The 13,851-nt window shown below is 36.3% G+C and overlaps 1 protein-coding gene across 6 annotated transcripts; it reads right to left on the bottom strand.

Moving 5' to 3' along the window:
- Positions 1-6,276: 6,276 nt before the first annotated feature.
- Positions 6,277-13,674, bottom strand: LOC110707502. Of its 6 annotated transcripts, none has more exons than XR_002508510.1 (12): positions 13,420-13,672; positions 11,545-11,622; positions 11,202-11,460; positions 11,027-11,101; positions 9,634-10,308; positions 8,802-8,939; positions 8,579-8,728; positions 7,448-7,851; positions 7,187-7,367; positions 7,001-7,093; positions 6,767-6,916; positions 6,277-6,673 (listed from the first exon to the last, which is right to left on the bottom strand). XR_002508510.1 is itself a non-coding variant. In XM_021885515.1 (12 exons), exons 6-12 carry the CDS (start codon positions 9,634-9,636, stop codon positions 6,563-6,565), a joined length of 1,080 nt encoding a protein of 359 aa, XP_021741207.1. In that variant the 5' UTR covers positions 9,637-10,308; positions 11,027-11,101; positions 11,202-11,460; positions 11,545-11,622; positions 12,247-12,477; positions 13,420-13,673; the 3' UTR covers positions 6,277-6,562. The 6 variants fall into 6 exon arrangements, 4 of the variants coding, with proteins under 4 accessions (XP_021741207.1, XP_021741206.1, XP_021741208.1 ...); XM_021885515.1 differs by lacking the exon at positions 6,767-6,916 and adding an exon at positions 12,247-12,477 and having other exon boundaries at positions 13,420-13,673; XR_002508509.1 differs by having other exon boundaries at positions 6,577-6,673; positions 6,760-6,916.
- Positions 13,675-13,851: the final 177 nt, after the last annotated feature.

The raw sequence follows: 13,851 nt of genomic DNA, 5'->3' as shown, positions 1-13,851 counted from the left end.
ATTTCGGGTTCCTTGGTACGCTAGTTAGCCCCTATAAGCAATTTGACATGATTAGTAGTCGGCTCGATTACAATCGTAGTAAGTGATTGACCTGATGAAATATCGTCTCACTTAGCTTAAAGCGCCTAGGCATTGGCTCAAAATCAGAAAAGGCACCGACGTATAGGTTCAAAGCAACGAAAGCGCCGACGTACAGGCATAGCAAAAGCAAAGTTCAGGCGAACTTTTAAAGATCGACAAGCGTGGGTCTTCGGTATTTTTTCCTTTGGGAAAATTATCGCATCGAATGAGGATGACTTCAAGTAAAGTTATTTTCGACAACGTTCGCTAAGATTGTGGAAGTTGTCACCAAAGATTTGAGAAGATAGTACGAGATGGGCGGTCTTCGACAGCGTTCGCTAAGATTGTGGAAGTTGTCACCAAAGATTTGAGAAGATAGCACGAGATGGGCGGTCTTCGACGGCATTCGCTAAGATTGTGGAGGTTGTCACCTAAGATTTGAGAAGATAGCACGAAATGGGCGGTCTTCGACGGCATTCGCTAAGATTGTGGAGGTTGTCACCAAATATTTGAGAAGATAGCACGAGATGGGCGGTCTTCGACGGCATTCGCTAAGATTGTGGAGGTTGTCACCCGAGATTTGAGAAGATAGCACGAGATGGGCAGTCTTCGACGACTTTTGCTATGATTGGAAAGGTTGTCACTATGATTCAAGAAAAGGCTCAAGATGTAGCAACATTGATCGACGGCGCTCCCTAGATTGCGGAAGATCGTCAAAACAAACAGCAAGATGGCGTTCCCTAGATTGTGGACGGTTGTCACAAAAAACTAAGGATTATTTCAAGAGAAATAATCTTTGATGGTATTCCCTTGGACGTGGAATATTATCAATGCGGAGGAGGATAGTTTCGGGCGAAGCAATCTTCTAATTTGGAAGCAGTTACAGGCGTAGCGGTTTTCAAGCGGGATGGCATTCTCTAGCTTGCAGGAGGTCATCAAAACAAATCGGTTACTTTTAGAGACGTGTGCTCGACGGTGCAAGACACGCGTTTCTTAACTCTTCTATCTGTTTAACTAATGCTAGTTTTGCAGGTATCGGCGTTACAAGAGTGATTTAGGATCGCGGAACGTTCTGAATCAATCTCCGTCCCTATCGATACTTTGACTTTCGTTTTCGAAACTTGCGTTTATCCAAACTCAGTCAAAGTGGGGGCTTCTGTAGACACCCATTTGTGTCTCCCCAAAACCAAACCCAATGATGAGTGCCTTTTCTCTTCTCCCTGATTTTGAAAACTTTATTTTGAGAAAACAGCCAATCCAGTTTAGCTGGTCCATGATATGGGTCCAATAGTGGTGTAGTTGGATGGGGCTTGCAAAGACCTTTCCAACGATATATTATAAGCCCAATTCCGATGAATATTGAGGAAGTTATGGCCAATTTACTAAACTGGGCTCGATTTGAGCTTTAAGTACGACCCAATGATCTAGGGGAGGGCCTAATATAATTTATCATTCCTAATGTAATTAGGAATGGTTTTAGTCTTCTAGAACATTCTAGAAGGTTTTATCATTCTTAATTTAATTAGGATTCTTCAGAGTTTTAATCAAGATCAAATAGCATTTTCGACTAATATTATATTATTTTATCTTCCAGTACGGTAAAATTATCAGATTTTCGAAAACGCGTTAAAAGCCGATTTGGCGTCCAACCCCAGGCCTTGACGCCTGGAATCAGGATTGGCGCCAGACGCCAGCCATTGGCGCCTGGCGCTAGCCACTGGTCCTGGCGCCAATGAGCCAGGGCTGGCGCCAAGATGTTTTTGTGGTCTTCAGGCTCTGTTTTGATAAATTATCTTTTTTGGATGATTTTCTCTATAAATATCGTATCAAAAATTCCGTTTTCATTCACGGATTGTCAATATTCATTCGCCATTCATCATCATTCACCATTCACCAATTCTTTTATTCTTAAGTTTTATTAAACTTCGTTTTCAATCATCATCTACAATCATCAATCGTCAACAATTATTTTATGAATCATTGATCTTTTAGCATTCTTTCTAAACTTTTCTCTTTAATACAAAATTCCGCATTCACAAGATCTTGATACACCTAGCCATATTCGAAGTTGCCTTCGCCCTAGACGTGAAAGGTTTTAATTTCTGAGGGTTTGGTCCCAAATCTCTACGTCAATTATTTAATTGTTTTGATTATTATTTTTCCTTGAAGTTACTAACGTGTGTATTTTGTTATTAGAAAGAGGTACGAGACATCCAAGTAAGTATTTTATTGATTTATGATGTAGATATCATGCTTAGATTATTATTTATGATTTCTAGCATCATGTCTAGGGTATCTTTAATATCAAGTATGATTAAAAGTATGATGCTTCCTATATTCTCCCTAATATTTATGATTATTATGATTATGATTATTATTATGTTGCTTGATTATTTATTGTTATTGCTTGATCACCTTTATTGCATGTTTAAAGGGAATTTGGTATTTGCAACCACGCTTAATAAGATAATTTAATAATCTTGTTAGGTTAATTGTGATTATAATTCAAGTGATCGCCAATAATAGTTTATTTTTGCATTTATATTCAACCAACATAGATTAAACAGGTTTAGGGTTAATCCTATTAATTGTATGTTAATCAGAAAGCGCACATGAATACGAGCAGAATAAAGTAGAGGCCTATTATTAGGGCAGGTTCAATCTCTTTTAGGTTGGATTTGTACCATCATCCCCGGACCCTTATTTGGTTCATGACCTTATGGAGTTGACGATCTCTTAGATCGTTAAGGGGTGTAACCTTCACCTCGTGAACGGTTTACAAGTTCCTTAAAAACTTGTTGGCGACTCTTTTGCTCTATCTTCTTCCCTTTTGGACGCCACAATAATTTAGTGTATGATCACAGTGGGGTTCGAGCTATTGGGATTTTTAAAGGCTTGAAATTATTCCCTACACATGGTATATAGTGGAAGTTTCTCGGGGTCAATTTCTGGCTTCAAATCAAAAACTGGAACAATCTTTTTTGGGATGAACTCCTCAGATGTTGAATTTTTGCACAACCACTTGACAAAAGCACTAACCCCCTTGTGGAGATAGCCGTCCAAATCAGTTGGATCTGGGTAATAAGCTGGTCGAATTGTTCCATCACAAACTTCCATCAAACTTTAAGGGATGTAGGTGGTTGTCCTAAAGTCACGAGAGTCGGACAGTTGATCACGAAGAAAGGTAGGGGACATGTAAAGCCCTTCTTCATAGTGATAATTAATCTCAAAATAAGTGGTGGTGTTGAAATCAATTTCAGGGGTGTTACTAGGCTTGAAGGGGCTGAAGTACATCAATGGGGTGTTTGGATGAGGCATTATACGCCTTCCCCAAGAATCCACAATAGTTTTTTCGGGGTTGGACATGGTGAAAACAAAGGGGTTTTATTTTTGGGTAGGTGGAAATGAGTGTGGTACGTGAAAATGGGAGATAGCAAAAAGTAAATTTAATTATAGTGTAAGAGGAAGAGTATAATCTTCAATCTTTATCATTAATTCAAGGCATGTAAAGAAGCATAAAAATCCCAGAAAATCAAAAGAATGTTGCGTTCCTTTACTATGGTCAGACAAGAAGGTCAAACAGAAGGACCTACTTTAAGTTCAGCTGTATTGAAAAGTAATAAGTTGAGTTGAACAAGCAAAGTCAGTCATTGAATGAAGCATTAGGATAAGACAATACATATACTCAGACAATATGATTTGATGTTGGGCTCAAGGCATCTGTGATAGCTGAAATTCAATAACTATGAACTGAATAGCAAAGCATAGTGAAATTGAATAGCATGTGTGATCACAACTTGAATAGCATAGCATAGTAAAATTAAATAGCATTGTAAAATTGTAAGTGTCGCCTATTTTATTAGTTTGACGACACCCCTTAGCTTTCCACATTTTTTGTTTATCTAATTTTTACTTAATGATGTTAATCAAATCGCTGCATATAGTATAGCAAAATGTTCCTCAAAAATTGTGTTTGATCATTAGAAACCAAATTAGAACCACTGTGTATAGTTACAACAAATTAAGTAATGAATATGTTCTACTTGTAGAAGTTGTTTTATACCAGTTGGATGACTTTAGTGTTCAGTTGGACTATAACGGGCTTTTGTTATTGCATATATAATTGCTACTTGTGAAATCAACTTTGTGATAAAAGAACCACTGAACACTAAAGTCATCCAACTGTTTCTTGATGATGGACTACTGTGTACTGAACTAAACTATGTCGGGCTTTTGTTATTGCATATATAATTACTACTTGAGAAATGAACTTTGTGAAAATTGTAAGTCGCTATTCACATCATCAAGAAACAGGTTGTTCCTCAAGGAGGAGGTATGTTTTTCCTGCAAAAAATAATTTTATCAAAATACCATATAATAAATAGACCAAGTAAGACCTGTGTAAAGAGGGTGATCCCATCGTAAGGGGTACTATCCTTAAATGTCCTTGGCCACTTAAAAGCCTAGGACTTTACACTTGTTAAGGTGTAGTAGGATTTGAATTCCTGACTGTTTGGGGGACCTTGAATTAGAATTGATTCTATCATCACGCTTTTTTTGTAAGAAACAAGTAGGAGTCGCCAATGAGTTTTAGGAAAAACTCATAAACCTCGTTCATGCCTTGGAGTTTATGGAATAATTAGCACGAATCAGAAGTTTACCCATGTCTAAATTGGTCTATAAACCAGAAATGAGTTCGGGAGCGAGGGTACTAAGATAACGTTCCTTTTAGAGGGGAATCGTCATCCTAGCCCTTACACGACCTCTACTAGCTCTTCCTTTTTTACAATTTCATCACCAAACAATATATGCAACGCGATACCTAAAACTATGTTATTTGATTTTATTTACAAACATTAATTCACGTAGGAATTACATCGTAAGGTCGTTATTCTTATTTAATTAAATTCGTGGAAGAACAAAAAATAAACAAGATTCGCCTTGGGTTAAGTGATCAACCAACAATTATTTTAATTCAATTCTAATCTTTATTTAACACAAGATACTATGTGGAAATGATTAATTAATTATTTTAAAAGTGATCAAACAACACTAATTAAATAATTAAAGTCTTTTTCAACAAGAAAATAAAGGTGATTTAACTAAGTGCTCGGGAAATTACCACTTCTCTTTGCTAGATCTCCGTTTAGAACACTTATGGACTCCTCCTTGTTAGGGAACCTCCACCGTAGTAACAAAGTATCAAAAGGGTGAGTGTTTAGGACAAGAGGCCTAGGCTGCACAAGTTCACAGGTTATTTCGCCAGAGTTTTAGGTTAATTTATGTCTGTTTAAGCCTCGGTTTTAAGCTCGTATTTATAGAGAATGATTAGGTTTAGGATTTTGAGCATTTTGCCGCAGCAGGTGTCGCGTGCAACAGATGAAGTTGCACGCGGCATCCCAGCGCAAGTTATAGAGTTGGCTGCTATGTGCAGCGTAACTATTTGTCTTGCGCGCGGCTTTATTGTAAGATTCGATTTTATATTTTCCGTATAATTCCGAATATTTCTGAATCTTCCGCAGCGCAACTCTGAAAGTTGTGCTGGGTGTCACGTGCAACCGAATTAGTTCACGCGGCAGCCCACTTTGTGAGATGTGTGCGGCTTTTTCTGCGGCAGCACTAAGTTTTAACCTAGGCGCTCCTAAATCTGTCATTATTAGGGTTTAAGCACGGGCTTAAGCCTAATTATGATCGGGCTTAGTTAATTGGACCTTTGTTTTGTCTTTTTCTTTAATTTGGGATAGACTTTTGTGTTTTGTGGCTTAACCACTTATCCATAAGCATTCTTCACTTCGATCCAACACGAAGATGGCTTTATTTATCGTCATTGCACTTCCTGTCGGGACAAGAGGCCAAAAGTAGATGTATACAACCTGACAATCAGCAAATACACAGGCAAAGGATCATTCTCATTCTCTTACCATGTGAAAGGGAGCTTCAAAAGATCGTGCACAATGCTTTATAGTGGCTAGCATGATTGCGCCGCAAGAGCAACTTTTATTGCAACAAATAGATCGAAGTGGTGAGGGCTAACCTCTTCTCATGAAATCATCTTCAATAAAAGTACAACAAGCACCAGAACTATGGAAAATAAAACTCTTAAGTCATAGCTTCTACCATAAATCATTTATTAAATCAATTCACATACTATTCTGAATTTCGCATCCAATACAAAACACAAAAACTGAAGATATATAAAACATTTTAAACTTCTAATTCAAATCAATTTTGACTTGTCAATAAAAATCAACCAACCCCAATTCAAATAAGTTTTTGGCATCCACAATCAAGATAAATGGTAGTTGAGTGATTCAATTCACAAAATAAATCATTGCATCAAAAAAATGAAGTCATACACTAGTGTCATTTAATTCAATGTACTATAACCATGTAGAAGTCAAGAGCTATTAGCAAGATGACCACAAGTAAAGTCTACAGATAGGGCTGGAATACATGCTCTTGACACTCTTCCTTAGATCTTTTTCTTTTGACTCATAGATACTTACTTGTCCGTTTGTCGTACCAAAAATGTCCTCCTCAACCATGTAGAAGTTATACCCACTTCCCATGTGATGGGATCACTAAGATGCAGCAACTCCTCTAAGGCCTTCATCTGAAGTGACGAAATTGTGCATGTGTCACAAAAATAATTCCAACAGAAAACCATAGATTAAATTAAAAGGAAGGAGAGAATCGAACGGGTTACAAGCTGCAGATGAAACTTTTCATGCTTTAAGTACGAATCTTTTTACAAAAAAGAATCTATCATCCACACCAGTTATGCCTTTAAATCCAAGGCTAAGCAATACCAGTGTTCTGCATTTTTCTTGGATGTATCAAGGAAAGGGACAAAAACCTATCAAGCATAAACCAATTTAAGTATATGCACATTCACAACAATAAAATTACTTGATCACCACAAAACAAACTAAACACATACACTTTGTATTTGGTAAAGAGGATAGCCAAGGAAGGTCTTCCCATACTTTTGCCCCAACACTTTAGGATCATCTTTACCAATCATAACAAAATTCTACGACCAACAACAAAAATATAGGTAAGTAGAATACCAAAAACAAAAAAAACCCCAAATTGTTTGAACAAAAAGTGTAGTAAAAAACCTCACCGCATACGAAGGATCCATCATAATCCTTTTCCTCGTATGTTGTGATGCCCGAGTTTTTGTATACAAGACAACGGCCATCCTAACGTAATGATCTCCAACACGAGACCTCGGGGAAACAACTCGATAACAATCCCTTTGAGATGTATCTATGCCATCACAAAGAATTAAGTTTGGACCGGGCCTGCATTTGCCATTAGCCACACAATTAGACAACAACATATAGTATATCCAGTGGCCATTACACATTAAAGCTTTACTTACTCTTGATCATTTTTCAACTCCTTCCACCCTCGAACAATGCAGAGAAGCCTCTTTTCAAAGAGACTAAGCTTTTGTGGCCTATGTCCTTCCTCCAAATGTGGTGACTTGTTCATATTATCAAAAGAATAACCAACACCAAACTTTTTTGTTAGCTCCTTTGGTCCAGTACTCCCAACTTTTTCACCGTGAGTTCTTCCGTTGGCCAGAAATTCATTACCATCAAAGTATTTGGTAGGATTAACTTGTTCCCTTGGTCTTCCAGTACTCCCAACATTTTCACAGTGGGGGCTTCCAGTTGCCAGATAGTCATTACCACCCGTCATCTTACCCAAAAATCCACTAAAGGCTTTCCCAATCAAACCCTCAACAATTGGTTCTAGCCTTGTACTCAACTGAACTAATACCTGTACATAGCCAAAATCGAGCGTTAACCAAAAAATAAGGAAAAATATAAGGGAAAAAAATAACCAACCTTTACTTAAATAATATATAAAATAAATGTTTGGTTTACTTTGCAACGAAAGGCTTAGGCTTGGGCAACAAGAAGAACAAAGGATAGATCACCTACGAGTGAAGAAGGAAGACAGGACAGCAACATGGCCCATCAGGGAGTCAGCCAGCAAGGTTCAGTGAGCTATAATGAGCTAATGATTGCTGGCAGTGTCCTCTCTCAGAGTGACAGGTGCTAGTTATTTGTCCCATCTATTTTGGCAGGATATGTAAATATATGAAAGGGGGAGAGGGAGTGTGTTGGGTAGGTGTTAGCCTTAGGCATGTAAACTAACATCTTGGTCAATTTTAAAACAACTTATGTAAGCGATAACTAAACAAAAATCAAGCTGAATTCATGTAACGTATAGTTACAATTAATTTAGTAGGTTCTACATTAATTAATAAATAATGAAGATAATTGAGATGGGGTCAAAGAAGATCAGTTTTTAAACATACTAAACTATATCAGAAGCATCCATAAAACCTTCATTATATAGGATTATATAAAAGGCTTAAATTTTAAATATGAATACAAATAACTAAAAAATTATATGCTCTTCAAGAGAAAACAAAGGTTATAAAACACATAAACATCATAAACAAAATTACAGCCTAAATAGTTCAAGTTTGAACACTCACCCGCTCGACAACATCATCTATGGAAGCCTGATCCGTACCCCCTGAAATTGGGGCCTTGTTTTTAATACCAGCATGGCTGACCTTTCCAAAGGGATGTTCCGTCTCTCTTGGTACAAGGGGATGTTCCTCCCCATAAGCAATATCGATGACCTATCAATTAGAAAAAAAAATGTTACACAGTTATCAACCAACATAACACATAAAAATAATGTTGATATCTTACCAAAAGCTTGCCATACTCATTGATCGACACCTTATCTTCAAGAAGAGTTGCGTTCACCCCACCACAGTTCCATACCTTCACCCTCGGGTAAACGCCCCACTTGACAGGATCTCGATGCAAGTGGTCCAGATAATAAATCTACCAGAAAAGAAAACCACAATTACCAGATCACAATTACAAAATACTAAAGCTATTTTAAAATATGTAACAGTTATTGAACGCTATTTAAAAATATGTAAAGTGAATAAACTATAATGAACACAAAAATATATCCCATTATCAACTTGACAGAGTGGTTCTTTACTCTTACTTTAATTGGTGCTGATGCCTTGCCTGTATTTATAAAGCACTAATTAAAAACAAAAAAATTAAATGATGGATTTTAGGCCTCAAATCCATTTCCAACTAAGCATAATAAAATAATAATCAACACAATCACAAATAAATTACAGTGCAAACTCCCTCCCCTTTTCATAAGAAAATTCTCTAGTTGTTTATTAATGTAGTGGTTGTAAGAAGTCAAAGCAAAGCAAACCACAGAGAAAACTCTCTAGTTCTTAATTAGTATACTGACTCCCATTCTTTCTCATAGTACCAGCAATTCCTCGTTCCAGGAATAGGATAAAACTGTATTCAGAATAGTACATAGGTTTAAACTGAATATGCAAAGCATGTATAATTTTTTTATTTTCAAATCCAAATTATCCTTAACCTTGTAGTTTTAGCACAATGTACTCAGCTAGACAAGTTGAAAATCCAAAATGAAATGTGTTAAATGCCACCTATTTCATTGAACGACAAAAAAAATATAAATATTTTGATTGAAGCTCACCATAATGAACAAAAAACTGCCCCCATAGCAAGACCTATAACCATCTTTTTGAAACTTCCTTTGAAATCTGTTAGCTGTGTCGCATAGCCACTCGAACGTCAACGAACACTAATCAGAGTTGATAGCCTCGGTAGCCATTGTCAATGCTGGTATGAGTGACTTCGGAAAGTTTGAATTATTAGTGGTTGTACAAACCACTTTACTAAGGGCGACAAGTAGAAAGGCTACCATGAAATCTTGCTCATTAACTTCATCTGCAAGGGGAATTGCTTCACCAGATGCATCCAATGGACATAATGCTTCTAAAGCATATTTCAACGAAATGGTTTTTTTTTTTCGAACCAACACCATAAAGATAAAAAAAATCCTTCTCATCTTCTCCACCTTCTCCTCATCATTTTCACCAACATCAAAAGAGACTTTTTCAGCACCCATGGGTAACCCGAATATAGACCTCACTTGAGTGGGACCTAAGGGTAAGATCTCACTATCCCCAAACACCATCGTGCCATCTGGAATCACTCTTGTCATCAACCAATAGCAAAATTGCCTCGGTACATTTTTCATGTCAATTTCCAAGAGACCTACAAACCCCATTTGTTTGACTAATGCGCGTCATCTTGGATCAAAATTTTTCGCAACTTGGCAGAAAGATTTGCATACAATGTTGGGGTACTGCCACGAAAAGAGGGAATATGCATTAGTAGCCAACAAACAAACTCATTTACATGCACCAAAATAAAAATTATTCGTTTAGTTCTGGTACAATTAATTTGATGTCCATACTTTGGCTCTAATTATTTTTAATCTGACGTAATTCACGCAATCATTATAAGCTTATGTGTGTAAGGATGAACAATTCATTTTGTCTTTTTAGGTTGTACTGAACTTGTAATAACTTGTGAGGGTGTATGAGTTGGACTGTGAGATCACCTTGGACTGTGAGATCACACTTCATAATGGCAGATAGTTTTCAACTAGTTTTATTGAATGATTAGTTATAGTGCTGTCAACTTAACATATTGGTTTAGTTCTGGTACAATTAATTTGATGTCCATACTTTGGCTCTAATTATTTTTAATCTGACGTAATTCACGCAATCATTATAAGCTTATGTGTGTAAGGATGAACAATTCATTTTGTCTTTTTAGGTTGTACTGAACTTGTAATAACTTGTGAGGGTGTATGAGTTGGACTGTGAGATCACCTTGGACTGTGAGATCACACTTCATAATGGCAGATAGTTTTCAACTAGTTTTATTGAAGGCAAAGTAAATTGGAGCCAAAAAATATGTCTTCTATACCAGAAACCTGATTTATGAGATAGATTTAGAAATTAATACTAGTAAACTAAGGGCCTATTCTGTTTACATTAGCAGCTAAAACATCATACCTTTCCGATGTTCTCATGATGGGTCTTCAACACTGCCCCTTCGCTTAAAACTTTTTGGCCTTCGGTTATTTCACCCTACATACATACAAATCATAAACCTAGGGTTATGTCCAATTTTTAGCATACTAATCTTGGTATAAATGTATGTGCCTTAATAGTTACATATTCACTATACCTTTGCCCTTTTCTTCTTCTGACTTTTATTCTTACTCTTCTTGAATAACATCATCATCTTCATGAACTCAGAGGGAGAGCAGGACTCCTCTGAAGTATCTTCATCAGTCTGCTCATCAAAACCATTGTCTTCTTCACTACTATTATCAACAACCGCATTTACAGACTTCTTAGGTAGCTTTGCCTTCTTGTTAGTTTTGTTCTTCCCCTTCACTTCAGACCCCCCCCCCTTTATCGGGGGCCTTAGAAGTCGATGGATCCTAAATGCAAGAAATGACACAGAAAATTTCAGACTTCACCACATTCAACTAACACATTAATACAAGCACAGAACACTAGCTCACCATCAAGCATTTCCAGTTCTTCGATCGCATAACTGTCTTCGATCTCATAATTTTTGCAGGGAATAATACAAATCTGATCTGCAAAAAATCACAACTACACTTAGCATCATGGATAAAAGCTTCTACATCAAACAAGACACCCAAAATAATCAATGCAAATTAACAAACTGCCATAATCAATACGAATTAACAAACTGCCATATCAATCAGAGACCTAAAAAAGGAGGCCTAATAAAGAAGGCCTACTAAAAGATCTAACATACCAAGCCTAACCCACAGTCCTACCCAATAGTCAAACTATAGAGGACTATTAATTGGTGATTACAAGTAGGATACATTTTAATAATTTCTTATACTAAGCTTTAATTATTATTTTCCAGAGCATACATCTAAAAGTCAAACTATCACAAAAAAATTTTAGCCATCTAATTTGCATATGGTAAGAATAACTCTATAAGACTCATCTGCTTATAACACTAATAAATTAGTTAAGATTATATAAGGTAGATGACTCTGCGATTACCTAGAAGCAGAAAATAATCATAGCTAATAGTCAGAAAAGTGCTTGTTTGTAGAAATTTCCTTCCCACATTGTCACTTGTATATGATACCCTTGACTTGATGCATCTTTCCAAATTTAGACAAGGTACCCAAGAATTTTTAAAATGAAAAGAATCAAAGTATTAATTGTTAGTAAATTACCAAAATCAAAGTAGTAGTAGCAGGTTTTGAACGATTGTTAAAAGTCAGTTTGACTAAGAACAAAAGACTTGACTATAACCTTCCATAAAAGGCTCATTCTCTTTTTACATTGCACCTTGTTCACTCCTTCTATCAAACCAGGCCACTCTGGTAAGTTTCCCTAATCCACTCTCAAAAACTTATATATGATACCCTTGACTTGATGCATCTTTCCAATTTTAGATATGGTACCTAAGAATTTTTAAAATGAAAAGAATCAGAGTAGTAATTGCTAGTACATTAGCAAAATCAAAGTAGTAGTAGCAGGTTTTGAACGGTTGTTAAAAGTCAATGTGATTAAGAATACCAACTTTAAAGACTTGACTATAACCCAACATAAAAGGCTCATTCTCTTTTTACATTGCACCTTGTTCACTCCTTCTATCCAAGCAGGCCACTTTGGATTTACTTTCCAAAAATGAATCCATTCTACAAGCTGAGTAGCCTATTCATCTCAGTCCTCTCCTTTCTCTGGCTAATCTGCTTATAACACTAATAACTTAACCAGTTCATATAATACCCATCAAACCTATAATACCCATCAAACCTATAATACCCATCACACAATAAGGTTATAATATCGACATTAAGGTCTGAAACCAATCAAACTCACAACTTAGCATAAAACCATCCACACATAGAATTGCTAATCACAGAAATATAGCAATATCCCACCCAACAAAAGGCTATCAATCTATTTTTTTTTTTCTTTCAATCACCAAATTATAACTAAAACAAAGTTGGACAATATGTAATCTCAAAACATACACTATATTCATGCATATATAATCAATACCATGAAACCAATTACATTCCAAGAAATACCCATGAAATAAAATCACCCAAAAAAAAAAAAAATACAACCCCCGACAGAATTTATACAAACCCTAACAAATAAAAATTTTGGAGGACAATTTAAATTGGGGTGTTAGAATTTATGTAATTCTTAAACCCTATTATTGATTTCGAATATCAACCACACCCCCCATAAAATCCAGAACATCGCCAATTTGAAAACCCTAACTTTTAGGTTAAACGAATACAGTGAAATTAACTTTGACAAAGTACTAAAATTGTTTCAACAAGCATTACAAAATTGATAAAAACTAATGAATTTATAACTAACTCGCTTACTTGGGTCAAATTGATCATGAATGATGCGTATAATCCTTGAATTCTTCCCGTGGCAAGCCCAGAAATAATTCTTCAAGTCACCCACCACCGCAAACGACGATGGAGATGGATATGGAGGAAATGGGGAATACAGAGACCTAGAGTGAGAAGACAGAGGGTTCGAATTCGAATTTCTTACTGGAGGCGAAACGAGAAGAAACTAGAAGTTCAGAGGAGAGAGACAGTGAGAAGACAGAAGGAGAGGTAAATGGAAGAGAGAGAAAATAATCAAGCATGTGACCAAATAATCTAATTCAAATATAAAATACACTCAGGAAATACGAGATACTAATTTAACGGGCTTACAAAAAGCATAACGGAAAGTGAGGTGGATTTCCACTCAACTATGTGAATTTACCAGCTTGCCCCTGAATATGCATTTACTAATGCATC

This window comes from Chenopodium quinoa, unplaced genomic scaffold, assembly GCF_001683475.1.
Source record: "Chenopodium quinoa cultivar QQ74 unplaced genomic scaffold, ASM168347v1, whole genome shotgun sequence".
NCBI lineage: Eukaryota > Viridiplantae > Streptophyta > Magnoliopsida > Caryophyllales > Amaranthaceae > Chenopodium > Chenopodium quinoa.
The sequence above is the reverse complement of the archived record's forward strand: the minus strand, read 5'-3'. Positions and strand labels throughout refer to the sequence as shown.